Raw genomic sequence first — 12,022 nt, 5'->3', positions numbered from 1 at the left:
TGAGCTTTGGTACTTCTGCATCAGTGTCTCAGATATAAACAATAATTTCTTGCAAAGTTTATTTAGAAAATATTAAATACAATTATACATATAAGTTATGATTTAAGTATTTAATTTATACTATGTGTATTTATTGTATAATGTAAGTTCTAGAGTTAAGAACGGCGTAGCCAGCTGATATCCTTACTGCTGAGCATCACTGGATCCATACACGTTCAGTTTTCTGAGTCTGTTAACGAAGTCGTTGACTGCGGGCATGACAGCCTCGGCGGCGTTGACTCTCTGCAGGTCCTCCTTCCTTACTTCAGTGCCCTCAGCGTCTGCCCTGGCCTTCAAGAGCTTGCGTGTGAGAGGCAAGAACTCCAACATCGCCTTCTGGCCTCGCTCACCGTCGCTGAAACCATCCACTCCAATTCGCTCGAAGACTTCGGCTAATTCTGGCAGAATGTCGATGGTGGCGGCGACGATCCTCTCATTTGAGCCAAGGTCTGCAGACTCGGGCTCCAGCACCCCCGTAGCCTGGTAGGTCTGGGGCGGCTGGCCGAATGGATAGTTCTGGGGCGCCGCCGCTGCCAGCGAGGCCAACAGCAACACGCACATAGCACACTGATGGAAAAATAAGAAGGTATACTGTATTCAATGATGTAGTGAGCATGTCAGTTATTAAATAAACAAATATTTACGTTTGACTTCGATGCAGAGATTGTGGAAGTAGTTAAAAATAAACCTTTAAAAATTATGAAATCATCAACCTGAGTGTGAGAGATTACTCCTCTACTTTTGTGGTGTCTTAAGTGACAGTATTTCGTATCTGACTTTTGTAAAGGAAACTGGTTTTGATCCTTAACTTGGCTATTGAAGGGGCATTTGAATTTGACACTTAGCATTCAGGTGAGTGATAGGCCTCCCTTGACACAGAGGGGAAGATTTCCGACGCGTCAGCCAACTACCGTCAGCTTCCCTTGACGCTATAATTGTATTGATTAAGAACTAATTCATTGTCAATGGCAAGTATGATGGGGATGAAGGGGGGGGGGACTCACCAGCCCCCACAATAAGGAAGGCTTCCTAGAGACGCCAGTTTGTTGTCCTGAAGCTTCGGCGGGTAGGCGGTTCCGTGGGTTTATAACGCTAGGAGTGAAAAAAATATCTTATTTTGTGTCGGCTTGTTGAACTTGAAGCTATTCCTTCCTTGTTTACCTTACACTGAACAATTTTAAGAAGCGGTCTGGATTACTGTCCTGTAACTTGTTCCGCATTTTAAAGGTCTCGATGAGATGAGCCTTGTCATGTCTGGTTTGCAGTATTGTTAATCCTATGGCCCTCAACCGTTCCTGGATTGAGAGTCGACTTAGTTATGGGATTATTGTTGTTGCTCTGTTTTTGCAGTTTCTCCATAGAAGATATGTTCTTTGGAAGGTGAGGTCTCCATGTGTGGATGCAGTAGTCCCAGAACACCAGACAATTGTACTGTTGAATAAACTTTATTTTTTGTCCTTGAAATCAACGATTTTTTTTTACTGTTTCTAAGGTTTGTTTGATGTTTTTTCCTGCAGCTCCCACTCGTTGTACAGCATTTAATGACGTGTGGAACCTTGCGTCTAGTTCCGTTTATCTTCATTAGTCTGCTGTATGGTAGTGTTATAGATGCGGTAGCTGTGGTCATGACGTACAAGCAACGCCTTTTATTTATTGATATTGACAACGTTTTGGCAGTCTTTTGGCCATTTGTGTACTTTATATACGTTTCTTGGTCGGTCATCAATGTCATTTTTGCTTCCTACTTTACCATAGACATGCAAATTTGGTGATGTGTTTTGTAATATTCTCACTCTACTAGACACCAAGTGTGGGTCTTAGCTAACAAGTCATTGACTCTCACCTACACACAGTGTGGCACTGACTTGGAGCCATTTTGGCACTCACCAGCGGGGCACTGACCTGGGAATACATGCTGCGCTGGACGACGAGGATCAAGTGAAGGGTCCGGTGCCTGCCCTCTCATTTATACCTGGCACCCGTCAGGTTGAGAGGTCAAGGTCGTCCCGCTCTGTACCACCTCATTTGAGCTTAAAATAACAAGTCGAGCCTTTTAGTAATTACCCGAAGAGGCAAGATGCGACACATCTTAATCTTCGAGTAATTACTTGAAGATGCAAGATGCGACACATCTTAATCTTCGAGTAATTACTTAAAGATGCAATTTCAATTTTTTTCCTTTTTTCTTTCAACTGGGCGGTAGCTTTACAGTCATGTGCAGTCTATTTATGTCCAGTATTCGATCTGTAAAATCACTCCTTCTGAAGATGTATTAATATACGAAAGTACTTAAGGAAATTCCTGTTTCATTTTTCCTCCGTGGTCTGACATTGTCACATTTTTAATCACGTGTTTATATATATATATATATATATATATATATATATATATATATATATATATATATATATATATATATATATATTTATATATATATAATACACATGAGAGGATGTGCAGTGACTTAATATCTAACATATTCAGAGATTTGAGAAGGGGTGCCGAGTGATATCTGGGGCCAGAGTTGTATATTGTCCTAATAACAGCTTTGTGTTTAGTAATTAGAGGACGTAATTTCGCTAAGATTCCCGGCAGCACATCATTATGAATAAAGTACTTACACATTTCTTGGACACCATTGATGGTGTTATCTCTGAATTCCGCAATTTTTTCACATTCCATTATATAATTAATGGCTTGGCGCTTTCCCGTGATAGTTCCATTCCCCTTCCATTATATAATGACGCAAAGTAAGCGAATAGTTCTGCTGACAGAGTTTACATTTAGTCAAATCTACATCAGCAGATGTTACAAACTCCCAGAGGTACTTGCAGCCGAGCCTAAGCCTAGCAGTGGTAACATCTAGAAGTCTGTTAATCTTATTGGATGACCCATAGACGTGCGGTACTTCCTGCATAATAGAAGTAGGATAGATGGAGTTACTGGAGTGAATTTCACTTTGTCTCAATTCTATGAGATTTTGTTGATGTTCCTGGAATATTACTCCCTTCAGGCTGCTAAAAGGCAGTCCAAGATGGTAACCGATTCCCTCTTTATGAGCAAAAGTCTTGGCTAACTCATCACTTCCCGCGTGAAGATGCAAGACGCGATACATCTTACAGCGATGAGTCTCATTTCAAATGAAGTCATTTTGCCCACTAGTAAAGTACAAAAAACGTGTTGCATCTACGCTATCGTGAAGTCCGGACGTGATTCGTGCATGATTGTACCCGTAGCTGCCGGGAAGGGCAGCAACAGGGGTGGTGGAGGGCAGCTACGGTGGAGGGCAGCTACGGTGGAGGGCAGCTACGGTGGAGGGCAGCTACGGTGGTAGTGGAAGGACGCTGTGAGGAGTGGAGGGCAGCTATAGATGGCGGAGGGACTCTTCGTGTGTCGGAGGGCAGCTACGGGTCACTAGTGAAGGGCACCTTCTACCGCCCCCCTCACCTGGGGACTTTCACTCGAACCATGGCTTCCACGAACTCTAATCGTCACAAAAAAAACATTTCTGGAATTACAAGAGTGCAAAAGGCCTGCCATTATCACACAGCAGCTTGCGGAACCTCTCTTGCGATGCTGGCGTTCTGGGTCGCCTCTACGCACCCGCCAACAGCTTCCATTTCGTTTGCTAGTCAATTGCAAGTGTTTCTTTTTTCATTGAATTCCTCTATCTAACGTAACTTTATAAATAAATCTGTATTTCTTATATGGCTTTTAAAGCAATTATTATTCCACTTTCCCTAAGCGAAGAGCTGATGAGTAGAAACATTTAGCTTTGTGGTTAAGTACTCAATCAAATTTCTTTCTAAGAAGCCTGTGCAGTGGACTCTGTTTTTGAGGCAGTCTTTTCGATGGCGTGATCAGCAGTGCTAACTTAGAGGCTCGTTGCCTTAGACTGTTATGCAGTCCTTGTTGAACATGGATGTTGGGAGACGCGTGTGTTCTGGCCGTCTGTCTGATATATTCAAGGTCACCATCTTTGCCAGACATCGAATATACACATCCTGCCGAAGCAATAGGCGAGTTCTTAATTAAAATAGATTTTACTCTATTATTGGTTTTTGAGAACAAAATTGACATTAAAAGATTATAAAATCCTGTGAAAAGTTTATCCAAGCCCTGTGATCCTGTGGTCCCGGGTTCGATCCCGGGCGCCGGAGAGAAACAATGGGCAGAGTTTCTTTCATCCTATGCCCCTGTTACCTAGCAGTAAAATAGGTACCTGGGTGGTACCTGGGTAAAATAGGTCAGCTGTCACGGGCTGCTTCCTAGGGGTGGAGGCCTGGTCAAAGACCGGGCCGCGGGGACACTAAAAGCCCCGAAATCATCTCAAGATAACCTCAAGATAAGGGACTAAAGCATTGCGTTGATCAAGAGACTCAGAAAGATCAAAAGTAGTGGACCATAAACACACGATATCACCGACATATCTATACTAGACAGGAACAGTGGGGCAAAATCCTGTTGTGTCGTCATGCCTCGTTTTCTCTGGCCGCCTGTTGACAGGCTGGGCATTTTCCTGGCTACCCTCCGCTACCTGTCTTTGCCTTCTGTCTCGCCATGCCTTCCTTTCTCCGACTTTGCTTCCCTTCCCTCCTTGCCTTTTGGCCTCTTTCGTTTTTCATTTGCACTTTCCCCTTCTTTCCACGGCTTGAGTTATTCCCCTCGCTCCCGGTCCCCTCGGCGGCCCTCTGGCGCCACAGTCACCCTTTGTGTAAATTTACATATTTATTGGTATTCCAGGTGTTGCACTGAGCTTTACTTTCCGCCCCCGGCTTGGCTGTTATATATTTTTTCCTGCTGTGCCTTCGCGGGGCCTGTGTTGTTGCTGTGTTTCTTTCCTGGGGCTCATATTGTACATTTTTTCCTGTGTGGCCGCCGGCAGTGGCGCTGCCGTCCGCCTGTAACGGCGCTCTCGCCCGCCTGTAATGGCGCTGCCGCCCGCCCGCCCGCCTGTACACACTAAATCGGGACGATTCTCGTGCCGATTTGCCTTATTCGCCTGCTTTCCAATTTCCATTTTGTTTCACCAATTTCATTTATTCTGCCACTTTACTCTCAGACTTCTCATGCCTGGTGTCGGTGTGCCTCAACCCCACGCCTCACAGGCGCCTCTGATTGGGGTCTTGTCTACTTGGAGCGTCTCTTCTGCATGACGCCTGCATCTACTGGCTTGGGTGCTGCCCGCCCGCTCTCCTCCCTCGCACCTTTGGGGGGTAGAAATAGCCTAAGCTACTCTATCCCTTTGAAATGCATTTCTTTCTTGTCTCAATAAACATACTTGAACTTGAACTTCCCTCACGCCCAGCCCACTCATTCTGCAAAGAATATTGGCAAATAGTTCATTGGTAATTAATCAGTGTAATTTTGCACTCTCGTGATTTTCATTGGCAATTAATTCCCACTGTCAACTGTCATTTATTTACAAGTGACAAGTGTTCTACTGTAATTGATTTTCCGTTGTCTATTTGGTAAGAAGGTATCATGTACTATCTGGATTGGTACATTTATTATTTTGTTATTACTAATTAATTATTATTAAGTTATGCGTATACTTTAAGTTGCAATATTTTATTTTTATCTGTTAGGGTACAGGTCACTAACTAATTTCCTTAACAATTTAAGTAATAAAATTTATATTACCATTCCAAGTCTGAGTTTCGCTTGAAATATAAATATATAATGCGTGTGGCTGTGGTGGAGTTTGTCACAGTGTTAAGAAGGTTTTGTCATGTATTGCATGCTTAATATGTTATTATTTTAATTTGAATTCTCTTTAGAACACTTTTTGTTCTATTTTTACTACTTATAATGCATCACGACGAATTGAACCGCGTTCATAAGGAGCGCTATGTGGCGCGATATATTCCTCGCTCTTAGTATATATTTACAGACTTTCAGTTCTAGGAAACGGGTACTTAACGCCGACGCAAATGCTGTGTAAAAATAAGACTGGAAACCACAGCCGCGACCTTGTGCCTGTGAGCGTGACTGTGAGGGAGGAGACTTGGAGCAACCTGTATATATGAGCACAGTGATGGCTCCTCACTACACCAACACCGCCCTCACAACATGTGTCTGAAGGTGAGTGACACCCTGTGTCCAGGCGGGTTTCCCGTTTTCCAGAGGAGTATCGCTGTTGCCAAGTGAGTTTGACGGTTTCCAGATATTGTAGTTTCTAGGCGAAATGTGCCGTTTCCAGAGGAGATTGCTGCTCTGTTCAGTTGAGTCAGTTCGATGCTCTGTTTCGTCTTGGTATATATCACTCTGTATTCAGGGGAAATAACGTAGTATGTCCAAGTGTCAAACAGTAATCTGAGTGAAAGTTTCTGTTTATATTGTGACCAAGTGTCATGCTAGAGACGCTGCCGGAGGTAGTCAAACTGACAAGCTTGTGATATTCACAGCTGTTGAGAACTGAATAACTGCGTGAGCCTTACACTGATTAGTTAATTTAAACGCCGGTTACACATCATATTTCATTATAAAAACAATAAAATCAACAGGAAGATATAACTTTGAATGCTAACAATAATTACATAAATACATTTTTTTCTGCCCACAGAGCATCTTGTACTCGGCCCTGTTAGCCTCTGTGGCATTAGTAATGGCCCAGAACTACCACCAGGACAACCAGAACTACCCCCAGCTTGACCAGGCCTACCAAACCCCTAGGGTAGTGAAGCCGGACTATGGACAACCCAGCTCAAACAACGGGAACGTCGCCAACATTCTCAAGGAAGTGGGGGACTTCTTCAAGCTCGTGGGGAGTGGGGACTCCAAGGACCCTGAGCGAGCCAAGCAAGTGATGCTGGCATTCGTGCCCTTCACCCGCAGGGTTCTGGAGGCCTCGGCAGGAGTTGATGGCGCCAACGTCAACAAAGAGGACCTGGAGAGACTGGGTGCTGCCGAGGCTGTCATGCCGTCTGTGATAACGTTCTTAGACAGTCTGAGAAACATAAATCCTGGAACCAATCAGTATTATCAGCAAGATTATGGTCACCGTTATCAGTAGCCTTATTGGTACCCTGAACTGAAGTTTTGTTGAACTGAAGTTTTCTTGAACTAAAATTTTCTTGAACTGAAGTTTTCTTGAACTGAAGTTTTCTTGAACTAAAGTTTACTTGAACAAAAGTTTTTTTGAACTGAAGTTTTCTTGAACTAAAGTTTACTTGAACAAAAGTTTTTTTGAACTGAAGTTTTCTTGAACTAAAGTTTTCTTAAATTAAAATTTTCGTGAACGAAAGTTTTCTTGAACTAAACTTTTCTTGAACTGAACATTTCTTGGACTAAATTTTTTTCTTTTTATTATTTGATCTATATCAACTTCTCAATAAAAACTGTAGTAAATACCCTCAGTGATGTTTTTAGTTACCATCGTTCTAGCCGGAAAAGGCATCTTTTATAACCTTAGAATAAGTACATTATTTTTATGGTACCATCAAAAGTTAATCATCCTAATGTATGTTAGAATGAAATATAAACAAAAATTATGCTAGCAAGCCATATAGAATTACATTAATGTTTTTTAGGTTCTGTTATTTATTTACTTCCTTTAAAACTGTATCTTCAATGTGTTTGGATTTAATACACTGAATCAAAATGTGTAATGAATTTAAAATGATTTGATAGGTGTCATGACGCCTATTTTATATATGCTCGGTTCCCCTGAGTCTAGAACCTGGCTACGGCCCTGGCTTCAGACTGATGCAACAGAACCGACAAAGTCAATTGTTCATTTGTGGCTCCCGTTTCCTAGCACTGGGTCCTGTTAAGCTATAGTGGAACTGAAGCTGTTGGCAACGCTGTGAGCCATTCGTAAGTCCCGAATATTCGTACCAGGAATGAATGTTAGACGGAAAGAAGCTTACAAAGGGAACTTTTTTTCAGATGAAAATAACAGTGATGCTAAGATTACCACTGATATTGTTTGTTGTCGACAAGATGTAATCCTGGAAGTGTCCAGGACGAGTGACTAACTTCAGTTCCCGAGGATACGCACGTCAGTACGCTACAGATTAACAGCGTTAGCTCAGAGAATTTAACATACATAATAGAGATATTCGGAGAGAGAGAAAGGATGTGCAACAGATTCAAGCAGCAAAAACTACAGGCAACTATGGGTCTGGACACATAAAATCACGGTCAGGCGACATAGGTGAGTCAAGCCAAGATGAAAATACGAAAATTCCAACTAGGAATATGTTCACTCCGGACAAACTATAAAAGCACTCGTCCCTCCACTAACAAAGGAAGTTTGTCTAACAAAATGTCTCGAAACCGTAATACACCTGCACGCTAATTGCATATTACATCTACATTATATAAATTAAATAAATTCATTATATAAATTAAATAAATTCATTCATTTATTCCTTTTCCGTTATTCCCTTTCCACATCCTGGCAAGAGCAGCTGATGCTCTACACGTCCTTCCCATCTACCCCGGGAGATACACAGCCTCCCGGAGGCTGTGTATTACAACGGTGGACCACTTGATAAATTTTGGGGAATGTCATTGTACCACTTTACAATGTCTATGAGACCTCGGCATATCACTTCGAAATAACTAGCGGGTCTTTACAATTAAATGAAAACAAAATTAATTTACGTGACTTTTACATCCATAACTGGTGGTATTGGGCATCACAAGATATGTCCATATTAAATTTGTTAACTATTATCTTGAAAAGATGTTCACGAAACCAAACATACGGTGCCATAGAAGAAAAACAAACATTCTTCTATTATAACTTGAAGGTTTAACAATGTGTTCAAACAGCACTTGCCAGGAGCAGAGTAGCTTAAAAAATGTCATCAAATTAATGATAAAACTTAATATGAATAACAATAATAACGATTAAAACACTAACATTACAAATGTTGACGCTGTAGTAAATTCGGCAGTTAAAGCCTGAATGCAAAACATGAAATCCATAGGGCATTCTAACTCTCCTGGGAACTACCTGAAGGTAGTCGCAACGCGCACTTTGATCACACCCGCCGTCCACACCCGTCACAGATTCACCGCAGACTGACAAACACAGACGGAATTCCAAAGTGGTTTGATTCAATTTTTCCCCACTGCTCGAAATATGATTCGTGTTTCCCATCGCTCGAAGCATGATTGGCAGCCTGTTCACATACAGCTCGTCCACCAACCTGCCCTCAGGCAGCCGGTTCTCAACAACAAAGATCAAATGTTTGTTAATCCAGCAGCCAAACTCCCTGTTTATAAATGACAAACAGTTTACAAACGACCCACAACTGATGACGTTCGGACATTTCTCGAACAGTGCTTCGCTAACGACCTCTGTTCGAATCGTAACGCTGTAAAGGCTTCACCCACTTACTTCAAATACAAATAATCGCCAACAGAACTTAAATACCTAACCTAACCTAGCCATAATTATACATAGCAGTTTAATGTATAATAATATTTATATATAAATGGGAATAAACGTATTTTTAATACGCAACGCGTTGAAATTGATGAATGCGTCTTGAGAGACCCACAGCTTGAACGAGTCTATCATGAGCAGGGATGCGCAGTCTGAATGAACCTAGCCTGAGGACGGGTTGGTTGGTTCAACTGCAGTTCCGTCAATGTCTTATTGCTAATACACGTTGCGATCACGTCTATATAAACCACCAAGCAGATAACTTTTACTTGACAACTGATCTCTTTTATGTATATCACTAAATTGCTATAAGAATTGTAAAACAGTATATCTGCGCGTACGTACACACAAAGGTGGGGTCCAAGAGCTAACAGCTCGATCCTGAAGGCACAAATAGCAAATATAAATAGTAAACTCACACATACACACGTTTTCTGGGGTAAAGTCGTTATTTTCAGTCTTTATTACGACTAAATAATGTGTTTACTCATAACAGAATTAACACAACCAGCGAAATTTATTTCTACCTGTTGCATTAACAATTTATGGGTGATTTGGGAGTTTGTCCCCACAAGAATCCCGTCCTGCACAGCACTTTTCTATACTCAGTTTATACATCTCAGTTCATTAACCGTGAATGAGGCTATTGCCCTGAGCTATTACATTTAAACTGGAACAACAGGACCACATTACACTGAAATAATAGGATAACACAAACTTTTTTTATCCGTTACGAAAGCAAAAAAATCCCGTTTGTTATCATGACCTCCTGAGTCCTGAGCCCTCCTGAGACTTGTGTATGACGCGGTGCAGATTTATACAACGTTTCCTTTTAAGTGTCAACAGAGTGCGACCTGAGCACACTTGTTGCCTTCGGTTCAATGCACTTTGATGCTTCGTGTTGACGATAAACATTTTATGAGGTTTCCATTTCTCACGCGAGTTGCGCCTTTCCAGACTGGAGTTGCGTGACATGAGATGTGCAACAGAGAGCACTTTTCTGCAGTAATAATAACAAATATCAGAGCCGCGACCTTGTGGCTGTGAGGGAGGAGACTTGGAGCAACCTGTATATAAGAGCACAGTGACGGCTCCTCACTACAACAACACCGCCCTCACAACATGTGTCTGAAGGTGTGTAACGCTCTGTCTCCAGGCGGGTCTCACGTTTTCTGGTCGGGTTTCGTGGTTTTCAGTCGAATGTTTTGCTGTGTTCAGTTGAATCAGTTGGGAGTCTTGCTGCATGTAGTTGTTTATCACTCTGTGATCTGAAGAATGTTGTAGTATGTCAAAGTGTCACAGTGACCATACAATAAGCAGTATGCAAGCGTTATGTTGTGATCTAGTGTCAGAGACAGTCTTCTTTTATCAGTTAAACTGACAAGCTTATGACATCCGCAGCTGTGTGACTCTGTTATAAATCATCTAATTAAGCGTATTAAAATATTCTGTCCACAGAGCATCTTGTACTCGGCCCTGTTAGCCTCTGTGGCATCAGTAATGGCCCAGAACTACCACCAGGACAACCAGAACTACCACCAGGACAACCAGAACTACCCCCAGCTTGACCAGGCCTACCAAACCCCTAGGGTTGTGAAGCCGGACTATGGACAACCCAGCTCAAACAACGGGAACGTCGCCAACATTCTCAAGGAAGTGGGGGACTTCTTCAAGCTCGTGGGGAGTGGGGACTCCAAGGACCCTGAGCGAGCCAAGCAAGTGATGCTGGCGTTCGTGCCCTTCACCCGCAGGGTTCTGGAGGCCTCGGCAGGAGTTGATGGCGCCAACGTCAACAAAGAGGACCTGGAGAGACTGGGTGCTGCCGAGGCTGTCATGCCGTCTGTGATAACGTTCTTGGACAGTCTGAGAAACATAAATCCTGGAACCAATCAGTATTATCAGCAAGATTATGGTCACCGTTATCAATAGCCTTATTGGTACCCTGAACTGAAGTTTTCTTGAACTGAAGTTTACTTGAACTAAAGTTTTCTTGAACTGAAGTTTACTTGAACTAAAGTTTTCTTGAATTAAAGTTTTCTTGAACTAAAGTTTTCTTGAACTATTTTTTACTTGAACTAAAGTTTACTTGAACTAAAGTTTACTTGAACTAAAGTTTACTTGAACTAAAGTTTACTTGAACTAAAGTTTAATTGAACTAAAGTTTAATTGAACTCAAGTTTTCGTGAACGAAAGTTTTCTTGAACTAAATTGTTCTTGAACTAAAGTTTTCTTAAATTAAAATTTTCGTGAACGAAAGTTTTCTTGAACTAAACTTTTCTTGAACTGATCATTTCTTGGACTAAAGTTTTTTCTTTTTATTATTTGATCTATATCAACTTCTCAATAAAAACTGTAGTAAATACCCTCAGTGATGTTTTTAGTTACCATCGTTCTAGCCGGAAAAGGCATCTTTTATAACCTTAGAATAAGTACATTATTTTTATGGTACCATCAAAAGTTAATCATCCTAATGTATGTTAGAATGAAATATAAACAAAAATTATGCTAGCAAGCCATATAGAATTACGTTAATGTTTTTTAGGTTCTATTATTTATTTACTTCCTTTAAAACTGTATCTTCAA

At 41.6% G+C, this 12,022-nt stretch overlaps 3 protein-coding genes across 3 annotated transcripts; 2 read left to right on the top strand and 1 right to left on the bottom strand.

The window, feature by feature from the left end:
• Nucleotides 1-44: 44 nt before the first annotated feature.
• LOC138349727 (uncharacterized) lies at nucleotides 45-2,016 on the bottom strand. Its single transcript, XM_069304682.1, has 2 exons — nucleotides 1,942-2,016; nucleotides 45-606 (listed from the first exon to the last, which is right to left on the bottom strand). The coding sequence occupies exons 1-2, from the start codon at nucleotides 1,951-1,953 to the stop codon at nucleotides 184-186; spliced, it is 435 nt and encodes a 144-aa protein (XP_069160783.1). The 5' UTR covers nucleotides 1,954-2,016; the 3' UTR covers nucleotides 45-183.
• A 3,110-nt stretch (nucleotides 2,017-5,126) lies between these two features.
• On the top strand, nucleotides 5,127-7,397 carry LOC123767112 (uncharacterized). The gene is made up of 2 exons (XM_045756621.2): nucleotides 5,127-6,123; nucleotides 6,605-7,397. Exons 1-2 carry the CDS (start codon nucleotides 6,112-6,114, stop codon nucleotides 7,052-7,054), a joined length of 462 nt encoding a protein of 153 aa, XP_045612577.2. The 5' UTR covers nucleotides 5,127-6,111; the 3' UTR covers nucleotides 7,055-7,397.
• Nucleotides 7,398-10,338: 2,941 nt separating this feature from the next.
• LOC138352308 (uncharacterized) lies at nucleotides 10,339-11,514 on the top strand. The gene is made up of 2 exons (XM_069304681.1): nucleotides 10,339-10,573; nucleotides 10,898-11,514. The coding sequence occupies exons 1-2, from the start codon at nucleotides 10,562-10,564 to the stop codon at nucleotides 11,366-11,368; spliced, it is 483 nt and encodes a 160-aa protein (XP_069160782.1). The 5' UTR covers nucleotides 10,339-10,561; the 3' UTR covers nucleotides 11,369-11,514.
• Nucleotides 11,515-12,022: the final 508 nt, after the last annotated feature.

This window comes from Procambarus clarkii, chromosome 53 (assembly GCF_040958095.1).
Source record: "Procambarus clarkii isolate CNS0578487 chromosome 53, FALCON_Pclarkii_2.0, whole genome shotgun sequence".
In the NCBI taxonomy this organism is placed as follows: Eukaryota; Metazoa; Arthropoda; class Malacostraca; order Decapoda; family Cambaridae; genus Procambarus; species Procambarus clarkii.
This window is presented reverse-complemented; position numbering and strand designations above follow the sequence as displayed.